General features: G+C 38.4%; 1 protein-coding gene across 1 annotated transcript in view; it reads right to left on the bottom strand.

The window, feature by feature from the left end:
* Window positions 1–22,825, bottom strand: part of LOC132393208 (interleukin-1 receptor accessory protein-like 1) — a 1,367,875-nt gene that overhangs the window by 5,026 nt on the left and 1,340,024 nt on the right. The window contains exons 9-10 of the mRNA XM_059968177.1: window positions 13,046–13,189; window positions 11,032–11,202 (exon numbers count right to left, since the gene is read on the bottom strand). Of these exons, the coding sequence (XP_059824160.1) occupies window positions 11,032–11,202; window positions 13,046–13,189 (315 nt within the window). The remainder of the gene's footprint in view (window positions 1–11,031; window positions 11,203–13,045; window positions 13,190–22,825) is intronic.

Raw genomic sequence — 22,825 nt, forward strand, 5'->3', positions numbered from 1 at the left:
CAAAAGAGGGGGTATATAATAGAGCAATAATTAGTTGAAAGTTAAAGAATTGGGAAGGTTTTAAAAATCAACAGAAAGCAACTAAAAACTCAATATGGAGGAAAAGATGAAATTGAAGGTAAGCTAGCCAATAATATAAAAGAGGATACCAAAAGTTTTATCAGGTATATACAGAGTAAAAGAGAGGCATGAGTAGATATTGGAATACTGGAAAATGATGCTGGAGAGGCAGTAATAGGGACAAAGAAATGGCAGACAAGCTGCATAAGTATTTTGCCAGAAGTTCAAAAGAGTCAGGGGGAAGAAATGAGTGCAGTTACAATTGCTAGGGGAAAGATGATTGAGAAGCTGAACAGTCTGAAGGGAGATACGTCACCTGGATCAGATGGACTACACTCCAGGGTTCTAAAAGTGGTAACTGAAGAGATTGTGGAGGCAGTAGTAATGATCTTTCAAGTATCACTAGATTTTGGCATGATTTCAGAGAACTGGAAAATTGAAAATGTTACTCCATTCTTGGAGGGAAGCAGAAGAAATGAAATAATAGGCCAATTAACCCGACTTCAGTGGCTGGAAAGTTGTTGGGAGTCAATTGGTAAAGTTGAGGGTACTTGGAGGCACATGATATAAAAAGGCCAAAATCAGCATGGTTTCCTTAAGAAAAAAAATCTTGCCTGACAAATCTGTTGGAATTCTTTGAGGAAATAACAAGCAGGATAAACAAAGGAGAATTGGTGGAAGGATGTTGTGTAATTGGATTTTCAGATAACCTTGACAAAGTCAGATTGAGTCATGGAGTTAGTGGCAAATGCAATGTTAGCATTAAGTTCGCAAGGATGTAATGTTGAGGCTTTATAAGGCACTGGTGAGATCTCACTTGGAGTATCGTGAGCAATTTTGGGCTCTTTATCTAAGAAGAGATATGCTGACATTGGAGAGGGTTCAGAGCAGGTTCACAAGAATGATTCTGGGACTGAAATGATTATTATATGAAGAATTTTTTATGTCTTTGGGCTTCTACTTGTCGGAATAGAGACGAATGAGGGGGTATCTCATTGAAGCCTATTGTATGTTGAAAGACCTAGATAGGGTGGTTGTGGAAAGAGTTTCCTATAGTGGGGGAGTCTAGGACCAGAGGGCACAACCTCAGAAGTGAGCAAGGACCATTTAAAACAGTGATGAGGAAGAATTTCTTTAGTTAGAGAGTGGTGAATCTGTGGAATTCAATGCCACAGGTGGCTGTGGAGGCTAGGTCAGTGGCTGATAAGTTCTTGATTAGTCAGGGCATGAAAGGTTATGCAGAAGGCAGGCAAAGAGTGTTGAGAGGAAAAAGGTTTAGCTATGATGAAATGGCAGAGCAGGCTGATGGGCTGACTGGCCTAATTCTGCTCTGTGTCTTGTGGTTTTAAGTGCGGGGCGATCCAGCCATTATTGAGCCACCTAACATGAGGTATGAACTGTGTTAATTCTTGTGTAAATATAGCAGCTCGGACTGCCATCAGTACCAGAACCAATGATCTGTGACAGCCTGACCAGAATCATATGAATGCGACGGGAAGCCCCAGATGAGTAGCCACTGAACAGTCCCAGGCAAAATAGCTGGAGACTAACTGGTATGATGGTTGATGGATTGAGAGAACCTCTGTTTCACCTGGACTCCAAAGTAACCTTTACAAACTATATCAGTTCTGCCTTCCTTTCATTTTCACGCTGTCCCCCCCCACTGGCCTGATGCCCAGTGCTGGGCTGTGGTTATATTGAGGCTCTGAACATTATCAGAAGTACACAGCTTTTGAATGTCACTAGTTGTCGAACCAGCAGCAGTTAAACTGGTGAAGAACTTCTGTGTTATATGGCTTTAGGGAGGGCTAAGCTCCCACGTGTCAGTCTAGCACTCTCACCTCTGTTCAAGAAGTTCGAGAGTTTGAGCCCCACTCCAGTGATTTCAAATACAATCCAACCTATCACAACTGGCCTATACTGAGAAACACTCACCTATATTTCAGGTGGGATCTTAAACCAAAGCCTATGAGCTCTGAAAGGTAGACGTAAAACAAGCCGCAACACTGTTCAACAACAACTTATATCTGTATTGTGCGTTTAACACGATGTCACAAGATGCTACAGATGATCTTATTCAAACAAGATTTAATGTATATTAAGGCACTTGACTAGGGATAAATTTTGAAGTAGCCCAGAATTTAGTCCTTAGTGTTGAGGTGACTATCTCTCCCTCAAACAATATTATGGAAACAGATTACCTATTCATTATCGCATTGCTGTTTATGGTTATAGCAATGGCCAAATTAGCTGCCGTACTGGCACTAAAAACAAATGAATGTCATTTGAGTGGAAATGCTGCAAAATAAATACAAAACCTTCTTTTTCTTCACACATCACTGTTTAACAGTATACATGTTATAGAAATAAAATAGAAATTTGTACATAGATAAAAGACTAACACAATTAAGTGTCAGAAGTGTAAGGATTACTCATATATAAAGTAAGTTAGAAATAAACTCCAATATCAAGTATGTTCAGAATTTGGATTTTTGTAAAGCAAAATTATTTTTGTCATGCTTCTTTTTAGTTATTGGAGATAGCTGATTAATTTTGCAAAAGATTTCAAAATGAGTAAATCATATTTAAGATTATTTTTTTAAAAATCACCAAGTGACTTCACTAGTATGGCAACAGTGTTTCAGGATATTAATCTACTGTGTTAAACACATGACACCTTTGGCTGTCCATCCATCAGTTGCATTCTCCTTGGCACATTCATTTCCTTTGAAATCTATGTACCTAAGTGAATAGTTAACATTTTCAAATGTGTTTCTATCCACACCTTGATTAGTCAAAACAGCAGGCAGCAATCCAAGCCAGGGAAATTCAGCAACAGCGATCGTGAAGAATGCCAGGGTGGACAGAATCTCTCTATTTTATCCTTTATCTCTACTCTTCTCCACCCTTTTGTAAACAGGCTTTGAGAACTGATGCATATTACTTTAATTTTCAAAAAGACTCAATTTGCAAAGGTAAGGAATTTGAAAAGGCTTAAATGTGATTTCTCCCCCTCAAATCAGTCTACTTAAAATTATTTTGCAATCTTTTAAATTAATCGACAATGTTTCTGTGGAGCTGTACAACTAACAAGGATGTAGAGGAATGCAGCTCACATCTATCCCTTTGAGGAGCTAAATCTAAGCGAATCACAGGTGTGTGTGTTTGGAGAAAATAGCAGGGATGAATAAAGACATTGCAGGGATCAGCTCCTCCTTGAGACAGCTTGTTTTGAGTTGAAGAGATCTAATTATCCTGCCTTCAATCTACCAAAATTATAGGCCTAAAATGGTAAAGTAATTTACTACAATTGAACTTTTCAGCAATGAGTCCATGGTTCGATAGAGAATGATGCAATGTTTGTCCTTGGCTGGGCTTATTGAGATTCTAGATGATCTAATTCACCTCAGACCTACTTTTCTGACATGTGGTCATAACTTTCAATTCCAATTCAGTCCAAGAGTACATCTTAAACTTGATTCTCCTTCCTAACTTTGTGCCCATATTCCCCAAGCTGCTGACAGAAGTTCTTTCTCATCACTGTCTTAAATGGGAGACCATTTTATTGAGGTAATCAGCTGACATCCAGGGGAATTCTTGCAGTGACTTATGAGCACTCTCAAGTAATATTTGGCTGCTGCCACTGAGGGATGTGATTCTACACCCTCTTTGAGACCTGTGAATCATGGTAATGAAGCAATTCTTTGCAAAGCTCTAACACTTCTGGTGAGGACACTACACTGTTGTGGGAAAACAAATTCCAGAAAATGGTTCCAAAAATAATGAAAGAGTAACAACCTATTTCCAAGCGAAGTTGGTGTGTGATTTGGAAAGTTCAGGTGATGATGTTCCCTCATGTCGACTGCTCTTGGTTGGAAAGGTCATAGGTGTCAGAGGTAGCCTCGAGGCAAGTAACTACAGTCCGTTTGTTGTATAAGCTGTAGTCACACTACACCAGTGACGAAGACTCAAATGTTAAGGTGCATGTGGTGTTCAACAATAGTCTACCTTATCCCAGCTGCTGTCAAGAGCCTTGACTGTTGGTGCACAACACATTCAGAGCCATGGTTCTTGATTTGTATGTATATTTGTGAAAGAACTTTGGAGAGTCAATGTCTGCGAGATATCCAGCTTCTGTCCTGCTCTTGTAGCCACAGTATTCTTAAATTCCTCCATTTAAGTTACGGACAATATGGTGTTAGAATACCAAAGAGATTCTCCTCTCTTTTGTTGGACATGGCGATTGTCCAGCAGTTATGTGGCACAGAGGATTGTTGCCAATTATCAGACCATTGTTTGAATGTCGACTGGGATTTCCTGTGTGCGGGTGCTCATTCTCAGATATTTTCTGAGGACTTGTAAATGGAGTTCAATATAATACAACTCCTACTTCTGACATAATGACAGGAGAAAGGTCATTGGTGAAGCAGCTGAAAATGGATGGGCTGAGGATCTTGCCCAGGGGAAGGGGAGGAGAATCCTGGGAAAATAAGCAACTGCTCTGCCTGTTCTTCTGCTCAATATGTTTTCATTACTGCTCCTTAAATGCATTTTTTTTTCCTTCAGAAATCTCCCAAAGCTCTTCATTCTCAGTTGTGTGTCATCACAAACAATGCACAGGCTCCTCTGTTGTTTAGGCCTCTGCCATCTCCGTGCATCTCATTTCCTTCGCCCTGCTGGATCACTTCCTATAATCCTCATGTTCCTCTGGTTCAGATCTGTGCCATCTCTACTAATCTCATTTCTCACGACTCTAGTCCTTTAGCATCTGTTAATCCAAATGCATTTTTGTGGTTTAGTCCTCAGCCATCCCTGCTAATTGCTGGGATGCACTGTTGGCCTGAGCCATCTGCACTAATCTTCGTGTTTTTGCCACCTACATTAATTTCTAAGTTCTTCAGTTGTAAGTGTTGTGACATCACACCAAAAAGCTCTTATTTTACCACATTTCACTTATATCACACAAGTAGATCTTTCTGTTTTGATCTCCCCTGCCTTCATTCCAGCTGCAGCAATTGGCATGGTTACAATTCTTGACTGCAGCCTAATCTCTAAACTTCCATAATCTCGCAACAATTTTGCTTAATCAGTGCTTGCTGGTTGGATTCTCAAACAGGGCAATAAGTTCAGATCCACATCTTTTAATCTTTTCTTCTCTTCTAGGGTACTACCTTCAGAACCCAACCAATATGGTATGGTGACAATCAGCCACAAAACTGTACCTTGAGCAACCAAAGGTAGATTGGACCTATAGTAAGGGTTATCACCAAAATGGTGGTTAATACAAGATGATTCCATTTTAAGTAATAACTCTATGCTTAATTTGGGGGAGAGATAGTAGGAAATTTTACTGCCTAAATGATATTTAACTTCCTTTGACCATTCTTGTCTATTATTTTAAGGAGTGGGATCAGTCAATCTACACTCCTGGAAGTCTACTTCATTAAATGGGAGCATGAGTCTCATAAAGACCCAAATGGCAGAATTCCAATTAACCTCCGTTATTGCACATCAGCTTCTGAGAATCAGAAAGTTTCTTCAGTAAGTGGAGAAAGTTGAACATTCTGTTCATTGGATTCATGGCTTCTACCTTGTGTGAGCTTATCTAGATGTGGAAACATTCCAAACTTGCCATCACTGGCATCACCTTACAGTCCCAAAAAACACATTGGATGATAATGAAATAATTTGGTCTGATTCTGACCTCATGAAGTATTTCAGCATGGGACACAAATTTATCTTTAGTAAGTGATGCTAAATGGTGCCCCTCTTATTAAAGTGTAATGGCTTAAAACCCATTTCTGCAATTTGACTTTTATTAGCCAGCACGCAGAACAGACAGTATTTTTTAGCTGTGGATGTGATTTGAATGAAAACAATTAAAGATAAATTGCTGTATGTTAGGTGAAAATAGTAATCCAGAAAATAAAGACTTTGAAATTGTGGTGAGGGATAGGAATATTTGAAAGACAAAAGTGTATGAAATTCCTTCCTGTTTTAAAAGAATTGTTGACTTTTCTATTTTTGAATATGCTGATCCTTCTGTTACAGTAATACATTGAACCAATAAATTGATGTACTCTTTTGCAACTACCCTGCGGTTAAACAAAAAATCCTTTTCAATTTCAATAACAAAACACTTTTAGGACAATTATTCAAAAATTTCCCTCTTAAAATCAGCTCCTTATTGTAAATTGTATCTATAGTGAAAATCCAGTAACTTTGCACCCAGGAAGCATGTGCAGGTTACTTCTAGCCAGTGTATATAAAAGTAGAATATTCCTCAAAGTCATCACAAGGTGCTGAGCAAGTTAGCAAGTTTTAGAGACTCCCCTGAGCAATGCAAAGAAGGTCTCTGAATCACAGTGTGGGGTTTGTCCATTCAGAGGCACAGTGAGACAACTCCAGGAGCAGCACCAGTCGTTACACATGACCATTTTTTCAAATTGCTGAAGCTTTTAATTCTATTAGTTGGGTGGTGGGGGGGAATCGAGGAGGGGTAATGTGGAACATCCTCCTAAAATTCAATGCCCAATGGAAATTTATCAACTCATATTTGCTTGACAACAGCATGTAAGCTGTTCCCTTGAACTTGATCACCACAATATTGCACTTTCATTCAACAACCTTTCTGTAGAACTATCTTCAGAACTAAAGGAAAAGTGTTCAACCTTCAGTGGCTATGCCCCAGAACTAAGCTCACTTAAACCTTAGTAATTCAAAGCCAAGTTGGAGTCCACTTGTGTTTATGCAAACTCAGGAGCTACATTTCACGCAATCATCAACCTACTTCCACTGAAGTACAGGAGAGGATGGTGTTACACTCAACATCTCTAAGGCAAAGGTCCTCAGCAATTTTTCCCTTCTGTATCACATAGACTATGCTTCCTATATCATGGAGTCTTCTCTCAACAAAAGCAGAAGTTAAAACTGAAATTCACCATTGCCATTATAGCCTTTGCATGATTGAAGTAAAGAATATTTGAGAATCAAAGCCTTATGCCAAACACAGAACTCACAGGCCATTGGGCAGCAGTGATCCCTGCCCACCCTATATTCCTGAGACCCGGACCATTTACAGCAGGTACTCCAAGTCAGAAGTAATCTCTCTGTCTCTGCAACATCCTCCAAATTCGCTCCATGAATAACAGGTAAGATGGGCACACCAATAGCGAGTGCATTTAATACTGGTAAGTGTGAGGTGATGCACACTAGGAGGGCAAATAAGGATAGGACATACACAACAGTTGGGACTTACAGAGTATGGAGGAAGTGAGAGACTTCAATGCACAGGTCTAAGAACTTAAGCACAAGTAGACAACATGTAGGATATGGGATATTTGACCTCTCTAGGTAGGGCAAAGCATACAGTGATATTGTAATAGAACCTTAAGAAACATTGTTTCAGTAGAACTGGCGTGCTGTGTTCGGTTCTAGTCACCATACCATAGGGAGAGTACTATTCTACTAGAGACTGTGAACTGGACATTCACCAGGATATTGCCTGGGATAGACTATTTCAGTTAGATAATGGGATAGATAACAGGAAACTTTTGCCCAAAGTGAAGATATATGAAACTAAATGGTACAAGTTTACAGTGAGGGATAAGAGTTGAGAGTTGATCTGAGGAAGACCGTTTGACAAGAATCTGTAATACACTATATGAGTGGATGATAGAAGCAGGTACCCTCACAGCATTTAATAGGTATCTGGATGAGGGCATGAATTGCCAATGCATAGATGGTTATGGATCTTCTGTGCTGGTAAATGGGGTTAGAATAGATAAGTACTTGTTGGCCAGCATGGACAAGGTGGGCTGAAGGGTGTCTTGTTGTGTTGTATGACAAATCAGTGCCAGTTTCCTCACCCAGGCAAACCTCCACATTAACTCACAGGCTCAGCTGGCTACATTGGTCAGGCCAAATCTCTCATTTGTTTTAGCTCAGCCTCCTGAAACAGATATTCTCTTATCTAATTTTGTCATGGGAAGAGATTACTAGATGGGCAGTGGAAAAGGTTCAAAAAATATCTTGAAAGTCTCCTGGAGATGGAGCAGTTTCCAAGGCCCCTGGAAATTGGAAATTATGAAAAAAGGATGGGAAAGGCAAGTAAAGACTTACTGCTAGTTGAACAACAAACCCTTGAGCTGCGATCTAGGTAGGGCGGGATTCAGTTGGAGAGCATTAAAGAAGTTGAGGCTGCAGTAACAAAAGTCAGGCTGAAGCGATTCATTGAAAATGAGAAATGGAGGAGAGTTGAAATGGGGGATGTAAATTTAAGCAGGAGAAACTATACAGTTTGACAGTTGTATCATGTGAAAGATGCTTTGAATTTTTTTTTGGTAAGGCAGAAAATAGCATTAATTACTTAATTGCACATATACAGTATTTTTTCTGAATGAGTTGCAAATTTGAATCCCAAGTTTAATGAATTTAAACATTTTTCCACATTGAAGGAAGTCATATTCAAACACAGTGAAGTAAGATGAAGGACTTGTGTTTTAATGTAATCAATTAATGTATCTGATATGCAAAAGCAGGAAGGAATCTTTTGAGATGACTGAGACTCTCTCCCTGACTATAATGGGCCATTTATAGACAGTGTTATCAATATCTTAATGTTCAGTCCTTGCTATGATAGTCCTAGGATTATTTGAATCCTGACAGTAATCAATTTATTTGAATTGCTCTACCATTAGAATGAAAATGATATGAATCTGAAAATTTAGTATACAGTTAATCCCAATGGTGATTTTGATAGACAGGCTTCAGTGTATGGTTAGCTTTGTACTTACTGTTCTCCCATCCGATTATAGTGGGGCACGGAGAGTGTTGTGTGGCACATGATTGCGAGTCAGCCCATACTACGGATGGAGGGGAGAATGGTAAGTATGAACATTAGAACACACATAATACATCAACAGATAATGTGAAAACAGATTAACAGACATTACTACACTTGTGAAAGTATATTTTAAATAAAAATGTCCAACTACATCATGCTGATTAGCACATTATTTTTAGGAGTGTTAATTGAAGCACTTCTAAGAAAATTTTAAAAAGTGCAAGAGAACCTTCTACTATCACTTTAAGCTACCCTATCATTAAATAACATAACTGGTCGTAGATTTTGCCTTTAATTTCCTGCCTAATTACCAAATAAATTATTTAGAGGCCAAATTTCAACAACAAATCTCAACTTTGATTGTAAATAACATGTACACCGCATGTTGGAGAAAAGAGTTTCAAAGATTAATAACCCTCAGAGAAGAAGCCTCATCTAACTGGCTGATCCCTTATTTTGAGACAATGCTTGCTATTCCCAGAATATCTAACCCATCAAAACTCCATTCACCATTTATCCTATTAAGTCTTTTTAGAAGCCCATGTGCTTTGATGAAATCACCTCTCATTCTTCTGAACTCCAGAGAGTAAAGGGGCCCTTTACAACAGTACTGTAACAATAACATTACTGATATCTTTTGAGAAATAAATGATCTTCCCACCTTTTTGGTTAGTGCCAAGTAAAAATGCTTTAATGCTTAAAAGCTGAAAGATCTTTTTGACTATCTCAAAATTCTGCATTAGTCCAATTCCTATGAGGTCATAAGATAAGAATGTATTCATCATGTTTAGTTCTAATCAATTTCAAGGATTGCTCATGGATGCTGCTCTGATATCCTGAAAATGGATTGAATATTTCTCACACTTTCAATAGACAATAGACAGTAGGTGCAGGAGTAGGCCATTCTGCCCTTCTAGCCAGCACCGCCATTCACTGTGATCATGGCTGATCATACACAATCAGTACCCCGTTCCTGCCCTCTCCCCATATCCCTTGACCCCGCTATCTATAAGAGCTCTATCTAACTCTCTCTTGAATGCATCCAGAGACTTGGCCTCCACTGCCTTCTGGGGCAGGACAGTCCACATATCCACCACTCTCTGGGTGAAAAAGTTTGTCTGCATCTCTGTTCTAAATGGCCTACCCCTTATTCTTAAACTGTGGCCTCTAATTCTGGACTCACCCATCAGTGGGAACATGCTTCCTGCCTCCAGTGTGTCCAATCCCTTAATAATCTTATATGTTTCAATCAGATCCCCGCTCATCCTTCTAAATTCCAGTGTATACAAGCCCAGTCGCTCCAATCTTTCAAAATATGACAGTCCCGCCATTCCGGGAATTAACCTTGTGAACCTACGCTGCACTCCCTCAACCTTGTGGTACCCCACTGGTCACAGCCTGCCATTCCAAAAGGGACCCGTTAATCGCTGCTCTTTGTTTCCTGTTAGCCAGCCAATTTTCAATCCATGTCGGTACTCTGCCCCCAATACCATGTACCCTAATTTTGCCCACTAATCTCCTATGTGGGACTTTATCAAAAGCTTTCTGGAAGTCCAGGTACACTACATCCACTGGCTCTCCCTTGTCCATTTTCATAGTTTCATCAACACTATGCACTTTGCAGTCATGAGGTACATTTTGAAGAGTAATCACTGCTGGCATGTAAGAAACATGATAGCCAATTTTCACACTGATGGGCCACAAACAGCAATGCCATAATCAACTAAAGTTCTGCATTGAGTGAAGTTGGTTGAAGGATAAATATTGGAAAAGACATCAGTGATACCTGCACTGGTCCTGCTTAGTATCTGTAGTGTTATTAAGTCTTTTACATACATTTGAGATATCTTGATTTTAGTTCCTTTTGAAACATGACACTTCTAGGATACCCCTTGAGGATACATACCCTTTTCAGAGTCAGTCAGGATTTGCGTTCAAGCTTCTGCAGTGATACTTGAGCCCGCAACCTTTAAACTCAAAAGCTGAGAGTTCCAGCCACTGAGCCTTTAAGCTGATATTCTGAAGAGTTACTAGACTTCAAATGTGATTACTTGCAAAGTTTTGCTTCTTCAAAATTGTGGAGCTGGCTGAAGAAAGCTAAAGGCAGGAAAAAATAATTGACTTACTTCCTGTAGGAATTAAATCCCTATCAGGGATGAACAGTTTGTACCCATAATGTTTCTCTAGCACATCTGGTAAGATCTCCAGAGCAAAACGTTCTTCCTCAGTAGTTTCTTGGCTCCACTGGTCAGGGTCCACTTTGGTGTATGACAGGTATGCATCATAATCTTTATTCTCTGGAAAATAATGGAAATATTTTCTCTGAATAGTCTCTTATGCTTTCCATTGTCATTGTGTTATTTTCATTTGATGATGCAGAAACATCATTAATTGATCAGTAAATCTGACAAACTTGGTTAAATGTTTATAGCATTTTGAAATATTACTTATAAGAAAGAAGCAGTGATAAAAATCAATATTCTGAATTGAAAAGTGTTAGTGTATCTGAACCTGAACATTTTCCTTCTGCAAGAGACGTTCTTGAGCTCCCGCTAATCTGTTAACAATTTCTGTGCTAATTTTGGGTTTGATATTATTTGCAAAGACACACTGATATGTTGGTGGAGTCAGTCATGGGTTTGACCACCAAAGGTGGATGATAACGAGTTCCATCTCAAGCTTACTTCCAATGAAGTCAATATAAATACCAATTAGGATATAAATAGTCTTGGTTTCCTGTTTACTATCATGTATTTTACACAACCACGCACTGACGTTCAAATAACTTGTTGAAATGCATCAAAAATTACTAAACTTTGTTCAGTATCAAAAAGCTCAAGTTAATATTGTGTTCATATAGCCTGATCTACATTTCATTATATCATTTCCATTTGAAACAGGATCCACTTTTTTACTTACATAAATTATTTTGTTGTAAAAGCATGTAATTCTTGCTGTCCCTTGAAACTGGAGAAGCACTGGTCAGCTTTTTAATCCATCTGTATCTACGTAGCTCTATAAAGCTATTCTGTATTGTACTACTCAGATTGGATGAATCAAAATACTTGCTCAATTTGTGTTATCTGATTAGTATAATGAAGAACATATTGAGATAACCTTAACTGGAGTGGCACAATAGCAAAGCAGTTCTTGTAAAGCTATTACAGCATTAGCACCCCAGGTTGACTTCCTGTTGCTGTCTGTAAGGAGATTGTATGTTCTCTTTGTGGCCATGTGGGTTTACTCTGGTTTCCTTCCACATTTTAAAGACATATGGAAGTAGGTTAATTGGTGACATGGGTGTAATAGGACAGTGTGAGCTCATTGCGCTAGGAGGGCCTGGTACCATGTTGTGTCTCTGAATAAATAAAAATAAAGAAAACTAACGCAAAAAACACAGTAATCAGGGATAACCACTATTGAAATATTTAGTAAGACTATTCATTGCTAGTTAAGTCAACATGTGATCATGTGCTAACTATTTCATAATGGACTATGTGTTTTTGTAAGTGTTCTGGGCAAAAATTAAATAATTGCTTGATTTTTTTTGCACATATTTGCAGCAACTGGGAGAGAAATTAGCCCTTGATCACCAATGCTATATGCACACTATAATTGTTGACTTTCTTGCTCTATATTTAGCTAATGATATTAGCATTAGCTGCAGAATTTTAGAAACTAGGCCAATGGAAAACAGGTGCAAAATCTATTGTAAGTATTGACAAAGAAATTAATGTTTGCCATCTTCAATGATTTGTTCTATTTTGGTATTATTTGATTAACCCTAACGTGCGGTTGAAAACATTTCAGTGCATTTATCATAAAGTGATACGGGAAATACTAATGAGTATAAGTGTGACATTTGTCGTATTAAATTGAAGTCAAGATAAAATTAAAGGCGAAGTGTTAGGTTCTATATCTTTCTGCTCTTTTCATATCTTAAAGTAAAACACATTGGGGATGATCTCATACAAAGTGGTGTAAAGGTGGTGATGCATTGGGTGCATATACACAAACTACCAAAAGTTCAAATGCAAGTACATTATTTATATTACAATACTTATTTACACATATGGCAATGTTTATTGTCATTAGAATCCAGAAAATCAAATTATATAAAATTCACATATCAGCTCTTACCTCCATCTAGATCATCTGCTCCAAAATGATTGCGATAAAATAGCATGATATCTATCTTATAACATTTGTACACAGTCACCAGACAGATCAGCAGTAAAAGAATAGCCCCTAGTCCTCCTGCAAGTTCCACAGTGTACATCAGCTCTGGAATGGAAAAGACAAGGTCAGCTCTGTACCAGGTTCAGACCTTCACAAAAATAATTGCAATCCATCTCCTAACTTTGTTTTATGTACATTACAACATCACCATTTTAGGTTTAAAAGAAAATCTGGAAAGTTCCAGGAGAAATTTATTTTTATATGTTTAGTTTGAATCAACTTTGCATTGAAGCTGCTTTTCTCTCATAGAATACTGGTTTGCTGTATTGAGAAAGACAGCTCCACGGGAAGATAAACACCCTTACCTATATTTCAAATATAGTATTACAATTTCCTCTATGTTGGTCTCTTGTGCACCACTACATTTGAAGCCTTACCATGGACATTTCAAGTTAGAATTCATTTTCTGAATCTTGTTGCCTCTCCATCACAGATTCCTCTCATAAAACCTTCACTTCCTGCAAAAGGCAGCAGGGAAGTGTATCTTTGTGCAACTTGAAGATTCAAGATTCAAGTTTATTTATCACATGCACCTCAAAACATACAGTGAATCACGTAATTTGCATTGACAACCAACACACCTGAGGGCGTGCTGGGGGCAGCCCGCAAGTGTCGCTACACATTCTGGCACCAACACAGCATGCTCACAATGTCAGGCGAACAATACAGAACACAATGAGCAACAAAACAACAACAGCAAAACAAGTCCGCCTCCTCCCCCCCCCCCCCCCCCCGCCCACCCACGCACATACACAGTCCTCTAACCCCAAGATGGGCTATCTCCTTTGGCTTCCAACCTCCAATGGACTTGGACATGCAGACATTGGATCTACCCCAGTGTATTTGCAGATGCAGGGCTCCAGCCAACTGGCCTCGAAGTCTGACTTCAAACTTTCAACTTTTTCTCCCATAGACTATGTAAAAACTTATTTTTTCTTGCCCACCCATAAAAGGTGGGTGCTGGGAATAAGAAGGTGGGTGCAATGGTTGAGATTCTGAGTCACACGTATCAAATAAAGACCAAAAGCTTACAGATCGTTCAAAAGCAATGGAAGTTGTCTGCAGAAAATGGACTGGATGGAGCTGAGGGAGTGAGAAAGGAAAGCATCACTTTGTAACAATCGCCCTTGCAACCAACAGTGCCAATAATGAGGAGTTAATGTTGCAGAATATACAGCTGGTACAATTTAACTTACAGAAGCCGATTTCTAAAACGTGTTCACAGATCATTGTCACCATTGTTAAAAGGCTTTACAATGAGGAGCTTTATATCACATAACTGAACAGTCTCTCTGAAGGGATTATACTTAAAGTATTAAGTCATTGACTTCCAACTGCAAGCATAGGATTGGGAAAAATGTTTATTTTAAACATTGTCTTGGCAGAGGCTGTACAAACAATAATAATAAGATTTGCATTGTAATACAGGTTTTAGCTGTTTCTACCACGGAACGTTCAGTTTGTCAATGTGATATTACGTAGTTAATTTCTACATCATGCATCTGATACTATACCTCAGCTTTTCAGCACACGAATTATAGTTATGATGGTATTGTGTTTGCTAATCACGAAGTTCTAAACCTAAATGAAGAGTTTAAATTCTATCAAATACAAATACCCATGAGCATCCTCACTCAAGGGAAATGATACTGTAACTATCCAATCTTCAAAGGCTAGTTTACTTCCCTGTTTATTCTCCTTAGTAAATTTAGCTGCCAACACCCACTATTTGTATGGTGGGTCCCCCTCCCTACCAAGGAGAAGATACTTCCAGCTAATAAAGTTAAACTACTTTGTTCATTTATAAACATTTAAATCCAAACAACATTCTTAAAGTACATTTAAAATTCACAGATGAATTCTATCTTATAAAAGACTTCCAAATTACAAACCATTTCTAAAACACAAAGGATTTCTAAAGCACAGATACAATTCCTATAAGCCAAAAAGACATACCAACGATGCAGATGAACCAGTCGTCTGTCACAGAAATCAAAGGCAGTTCACCCATGTTTCTTTCATGCTTCTTGATGTTGCTTACTCCATTCCTAATAAGCCTGAATTTCTCTCTTCATTTATAATTTTCTTTGCCACTCTTGTGATATTTTTTTCAGGTACCTTTTAACATAGGCAGTCTAAAAGCTTCTTGGAGACACAGATCCCAGATACCCACAATTAATGCTGTGAAGCTAACTTCCCCAAGTACACAAGCATTGCCAGTTATTAATAGATCATTTATTTTCATGCTAAGTGATTGTATCCACCTGGTCTGCAAGCTTTCTTGAACTCTGACTTAGCCATTGTCAATTGTTTTGAAACAAGCCAAATTAAATAACCTATTGTCTTATACTACACTTCTTCAGCAGTTAAACAGGTACTATAGCTCAACATCCTGCTTTCTATAGACAGAGCTTGTTTGGAAAGCTGTGCATTAAACTTCAAACTGATTACTGCTTTCTATTTTCATTGAGAAATGAAGACCAGCTCCCATTTACAACCAGAAGCTAAGCAGTGAATATTGGTTGGAAGTTTAATTTACAGCTATTTGATGTTTACAAGTGGCAGTTCCAAGCCTGGCAAAAAGAAAAGGCTCCTTCACTCAGGGAAAGAAAGTCCATCACAAAGTGTGTTAGCAATTTTCGGAGAATTTTCATAGTTTACAATCCTTTCACTGATACCAGTATTCTACATCACTTTAATACCCCCCCAAAGGGAAAGTACACAGCAAACTTCATTCTTTTCTGTGACTTTGTAAATAATGTACCAGTCCTTTCAGTTTAGGTCCTACAGGGCACAATAGCAGCCAAAACTAAAATAAGCTCTAACCTAATGATCTCCTTAAGCTCTGGATGTTCAAAGCCACTAAAGCTAACAAAATATTATTTGAAATGCACAAATATTAGCGATGTAGGAACAGTGTCAGTCAGTTTGGACACATAAAGGGCCATATAATAATGAACAGATAACTTGCATGGTGCTTCAGGGATAAATGAATACTGGAGAGATCTTCCATACAGTTCTGTATCATGGTGCACAAGAGATTCTGTAGATGTTGGAAATCCGGGGTAACACATACAAAATGCTGGAGGAACTCAGCAGATCAGGCAGCATCTATGGAAAGGAATAAACAGTCAATGTTTTGAGCTGAGACTCTTCATTAGGACTGGAAAGGAAAGGGGGAAGAATCCAGAAGAAGAAGGTGGGGTAAAGGGTCTTTACTTTTTCCACCTATCACCACCCAGTTTCTGACTTCAACCCCCCCCTCCATTTGGCCTCACCTATCACCTTCTAGCTTGCGCTCTTTCCACTCTCCCCACCTTCTTATTCTGCCCAGTAGGCCAGGTATGTTCAGTGATTAAATCCTTTTTCTCTGTATTGTGTCTGTAGGCTCTTTAATGTGTTGCTCAGTACAGCCAATATCAGATATAGCTACCTATTATGCACTCTTTTCTAAACACAGTCAAATCTCAAGTAACTGCAGGGCTGGGAAAATAACATATTAAAAATCATGTCAGATGCTATCTTTAGTTCTTAATGGTACACCATGCTCAAATGTACCACATACATTCAGTGGCCACTTTATCAGGCACCAGAGTGTACGTTCATGGTTTTCTGCTGCTGTAGCCTATCTGTTTCAAGGTTCGACATGTTGTGCATTCAGAGATGCTGTTCTGCATGCTACTGTTATAACACACAAGCTACTGTTGCTTTCCTGTCAGCTTGAACTAGTCATATTAACAAGGTGTGTTCGTCCATAGAACTATTGCTCACTTTTGCTTTCCACACTATTATCTGTAAACTCTAGAGACTGCTGTGTGTGAAAATCCCAGGATATCAGCAGTTTCTGAGATACTCAAGTCACCTTTTCTAGCACCAACAATTGTTTCACTTAGTCACTTAGATCACATTTCTTCTCTATTCTGATGTCTGGTCTGTACAGCAGCTGAATCTCTTGCCCATATCTGCATGCTTTCATGCATTGAATTACTGATTAGATATTTGCATTAATGAGTAGGTGTACAGATGTATCTAATAAAGCAGCCATTGAGTGCAGGCATTCTCATTTTCTATGACTGCTTGGTTTGGATCAAATATGATCTATTTTGGTTCTTAAAACAAAAAAACTTGGCTGGCAACAGGCTGACACCCTTCAATACCGTCTTCAATCTGGGATGAAATACCAACACTTTAGATGCTATATTCAAATGAGATCAGTGACTCTTATGAAGAAAGATGGTACATTTCACAAATATATGACATCACTCAGAACACCGTGTCCTAATCTAACATTGCTGTTGTGGCAGCAACATGCCGCATACTGGCAAGGGATAGTTTTGCAGAGAGATGGATTGATATCAAATGATCTCTTTCCAGCATGAGCTGAACATTTTAGCAGCCCATCTCAATTAGACACTTACAGAATCTAACCCACTTCCATTCTGAATAGGTCTTTCAAACCAATTATAATGTACCATTAAATAAGGATTATTCAGTGCTGGATGTTCACAATCACTAAATATCTGGCGAAGGCTCACTTCACATTTTTGTAGACCCAACATAAACCACTATAGATATTGAACTCTGCTAAATTATTTATTAAAAACATATACTGGAACATAAGCTTTGCATCTTTCATTTTATGTTACCAACATGAACATATATAGTTTATTGAAGTCACAAAAAACTGCAAATATAAACCTTCCCATCATCCTCAAAATGGTGCCCTCAGGGCTGTGTGCTGAAAACTCTGTTCACATACAACTGCACGATGAACAGACCGTCAAGTTTGCTGACAACACGACAGTGGGAGGGCTCCTTACCAACAATGATGAGATGATGAGAGGAGGTGGAATATCTTGAGGCCTGGTGCCAGGCAAATAACCTCATCCTTGTCAACGACTCAAAGGACATGGTTACCAACTTTGAGAGAACTTGTACCACTCACATCCAATTTACATCAGTGGAAACTGCAAGCAGTTTCAAACTCCTGGGAGTGTACATCTTTCAGAATCTCTAACCTGGTCCCAGAACACATCCTACACAGTCAGAGTAAGCTCACCAATGCCCCTCTTTCCTGAGGAGACTAATGAGAGCTGGACTTCACACATCCATGGTCATGTCATTCTACAGATGTGCAGTACAGAGCACCCTAACAAGCTGCATCACTGCATGGTGTGGAAACCGCACAGTGATGGACAGGGAAACTTTACGATGGGCAGTCAAGACTGCCCAATGCATCACCAGCACCAGCCTACCTGCTATCAAGAACATACATGCAGCAAGGTGCCGAAAAAGGGCCACATCATGAAGTCCCACCCACCCTGCTCATGGACTGTTTGTCCCACTATCAGGGAGGAGGCTACATAGTATCCATAACAGGATCAGTGGACTCAAAAACACTCCTTTTCCACAAGCAGTAAGGCTGATCAACACCTCAACCCACCAGCCCACTCCTCCATGCTCCCAACTACCACTAGTTTATCATTTCCTGTCAGAGTCACCTTATCTATAGTCACCTCTGTTCCTAGCATCACTTTAAGTACATGTTTGGCACAGCACTGTGGGCTGAAGGGCTTGTATCGTGCTGTAGGTTTTCTACGCTCTATATTCTACGTTTACAGACAGACAATTAATCCATGTATATAAACTATCTTATCTAATTATATTTATTGTTTTTTATTATTTTATTTGTGTCCTTTACCTTTTGAGTTTTTTTGTGTTGTATCAAATCCAGAATAACAATTATTTCATTCTCCTTTACACTTGTATACAAGAAAAATTAAATAATCTTGATCATGATGAAAGGTTTTTATTGCATAATATGAATTGTTTCAATATCCATATATGCTATTTGAATTGCTGTTTCCAGCATGCTCTTTTTTATAGCATATTTTGCTCTTATGCCAGGAAGGCAGTTCTCCAACGCTCTGTGGAGAACAAAGGGCATGACAAGGCACAGAAGAAATCATGGTTGTCCACTCCATCCAAGGAAGACGCCAGTTATGACGACTACTCATACCACTGGATCCAGATTTCTGAGCTTGAGGGAGCCGAACTGCCACAGTACAATGTCTTTCCCACTTTGAAAACTCTCCTGCTTCAGGCAGTTGATGAACTGTACAAATCAAGCTGTCATCCTTGGATATGACAGGACAAAGAATTATTCCTTTTATAAAACCTTTTTTATTATTTTGGTATAATTGTATATGAAAACTTATCAGCAATTTTGTTCTATTACATAGTAAATTTGTTATTCCAAACTCTGAGTGGTATAAATAATATATTTGAGATTGTGTATTTAACCCAGATTTATCCTCTCTGATTAACTGAATTAACTCCAGGAAATTCAATCCTGTCTTCCTTTGATGGACAGATATACTTTTCTTGTCCAGATGAAAGCTAGCTAAGAAATAATCAAGTCAATAAAGAGAGTTTGTTGAATTTTGAACTGGATAAACTTCACTAAACTTTGAACATGGATAATTTTGCCAAAAATCTGTCACAAAATCTATGTAAACCATCATGTAAAGCTATGATGTCTCTTGTGAAAATAGATTTTTCAGTTATGTGCAGTATTTATGTAATATGTATGTGGACATCCAGATGTATATTTGTGTATACATACATCTCAAAGTGGTTTTATGACAGAAAAAGTAATTATTCTGTACAGTACATTATTATGAACCAATTACTATATTATTCATTTTCATGGCACAGTCTGAACTCAAGTTAGTTTGTAGCTCATTGATTTAAGTTCAGTGGAAAGAGAAAGGAGGCAGTAAGTAGTGACTGGACTGGGAGACATCACAATGTTGATCTAGAAAAAGTGATTGATTGATTCACATTGAAGGACACCTTTAAGAGGAAACTGATAAAATAGAAATCAATGAAGTGATCTGTACCTTCTTATTATGAAGTGAACAAGATGAAGAAACAAGATTTATGGACATCTTTAGTTCAGATTATTTAGATTTTAAGATCTGAGTGTGACCACTGTATTGAAAAGTACTCAACATTTTCAATCCATTAGTTGGTCTGTAAGATCCCTTTCACTTAATTCAAATACATGGTTCATTTTGGCAATTTATAACAGGAATCCTAGAATTTTTTAGAAAAAGAAGCTAAACAAGATAACGATAATTGTATCAGTCTCAAGGAAGTTACTGTAAAGATGTACATTATGGCAGCCCAATGTTTTGTGTGCCAGGGAGTGCTGAGATTTCTATTTCATCGGCTTCATGGATCAACAAGTTTGACCTCCGTCCTTCAGACTCCACTCTGGATTTTAAACGGCTTCCTCTGTGGCCTCACATAAAAGGGGGCAAAATGTCCATTTACTAATTAATATTTACAACCTACTAAATTCATTTAGTGATGTACATAATGCAATTATGCTGCTGGGAATGAGTAAGGAACTATAATGTATCTGCAACTATGATCCATTAATACTTCAATAAGAGCCAACAAGAATCTAAGTGGCATAAATTCTGACAACATTGTTAATTTAGATGTGGATGTTCAGTGTATGTGAAGTGGTTTAACAGAGAAACACACAGGCCCAAAATACTGTAAAATGATAAACACTATGGTGTTAAATGTGGTTGTAAATTTCATGTCACTTACATAAAAAAACACTTATTTCTTGCCTTTATGAAAAGAGTTGATGGTTGCTGGTTGAGTTGTGACTACTTCACGCCAGAGGTCAGAATAAAATCAACCTCATAGGGAATGAAATGGCCCCCAACAAGATAAATAATTTATTAAAATGCTCATAGAACATAAGGACATACAATTCCAGCAAAGCAACAATACAGATGATGATGCAAGTGGAAGTAAATTTTCTTGAAAATATTCAGCAAATAGTCCACTGCGATTGGAACTTTTGTTTAAAGCACAAACAATATGTAAAAAGAAAACCGGAGATTGGTGCCAATTAGCACAGTGACTGCAGTGAAAGGGATGAATCTGTGTCAAATGATTCAATCTCCCACAACTCACTTTTAAAACTCAAGCTCAGAAATTACAGAGAGATGCAGCATCAAGCAGGGAAGAAATTGTGCAACCCATCCAGTTTCTTGATTAGTGAAAGATAATGGTAAAGACAAGGAATTGGATTGCAAACATTTGGCTTTTCCAGCTAGCCCCACCACCCAGTAATTTTCTATTACATCTCAATTTTCCTGCAGTTTCCTTAATTCCTTGATTTCCGTAGTTTCCAGAAATCTATTGACCTCCAGTCTGAATGGCCTTACTGAATTAGCATTCACAACTCCTGGGACAGCGCACTCTAAAGATTCTTCACCTTCTGAGTGAAGACGTGTTGCCTCATCACAGTTCCATGCACTCTTCCCTCTTCTCTAAGACAGTGACCCTCGATTCTCACTACTCAGTCAGAGGAAAAAGCCTGTCTGCATCCAGCCCATTGATCCCTGTAAAAATCTTATAAGTTTGAAGGAAATTACCTCTCATCTTTCTTGGTTCTACAGAAAACATCTCTCCTCATAGGACAAACCCACAAACTTAGGAAACCTGTGGTCAACTACTATAGAGAGGCTTACAAAGGACATGGTTGGGTTGGAGGTATCTGAAGAATGGGAATGCTGTTGGAGACTGGATATTGGGAGGGCTCTGGAAGGCTGGATGGTGGATGGGAGAAGGTGGACGAGCTAGATATCAGGAACAATTAAGACTGGATATTGGAAGGTTCTATTTGCCATATAGTGTACAAAAATAGGGAGGTGACATTTATGTTAGTGGCTGGTCAATGCTAATCTTGCACGTGTTACAAATTGTAAAATACAGTGTATTCCAGTTAAATGGAACACACTGGGACCAGTACATTTTGGCCAAATTAAGCAGTTGCCCCAGTTAGCTGAAGATTCATGGAAATACTTATTAAATACATATACATTATGCATTTGAACTACTATAGTACCATAAAATTGTGTTTTAGTTCTTAATAGTTATCGACAGAGGAATTCATACAGTACACTGGCATGTCCTTTTGATTGACTGTAAATGAACAAAATCAGCACAGACACTGAACTGCTTTTATGCAATGCTTTCGATGATTGTACCTTTTAAATTTAAATTTTTATTGTAACATTCAAGAAAATTGTTGATACTTTCAGATTCTTCGTAGTTCCTAACTTGAAATACTGGAATTGTTTCATTTTCATTCACGGCCATTTTTGGCATCTCCAAGCCTGAATGCTTGAAACAGTTCTGAATTGTCTTACTGCTTATTTCTCGCCACTAACAGTGACAAAAAAATCACTGCTTCTTGAACATAAGCACACACAATGGACATTTTTTGAAAACTGTTTGCTCTAAGCATGGTGTAGGGGGTAATAGCTATGCAAGTGCACGTGACTGATGCTGGTTAGAAACAGACTCCCCAATTAAATGACATAGTGTCCCAAATAAACAAAGGGAATCTCAGCTAGTTTCTCAGTTAGTTCTTGCTCATTAAGAGTTGTCCCTAATAAATAACTGCTCTGATTAACTGATGGCCCAATTAACTGGCATCCCCTGTACTTGTGAATGATATTTACATAAAATAACCACCACTGTTGCCTCTTGAATTATAGATGAGGTACATCATTTGTTGGCTTTATACACTATTGATATGCAAACAACAGGGAAGCACATTATCGTGGGACTTAACACCTAGGTATTGCA

This window comes from Hypanus sabinus, chromosome 4 (genome assembly GCF_030144855.1).
Source record: "Hypanus sabinus isolate sHypSab1 chromosome 4, sHypSab1.hap1, whole genome shotgun sequence".
Taxonomy (NCBI): Eukaryota; Metazoa; Chordata; class Chondrichthyes; order Myliobatiformes; family Dasyatidae; genus Hypanus; species Hypanus sabinus.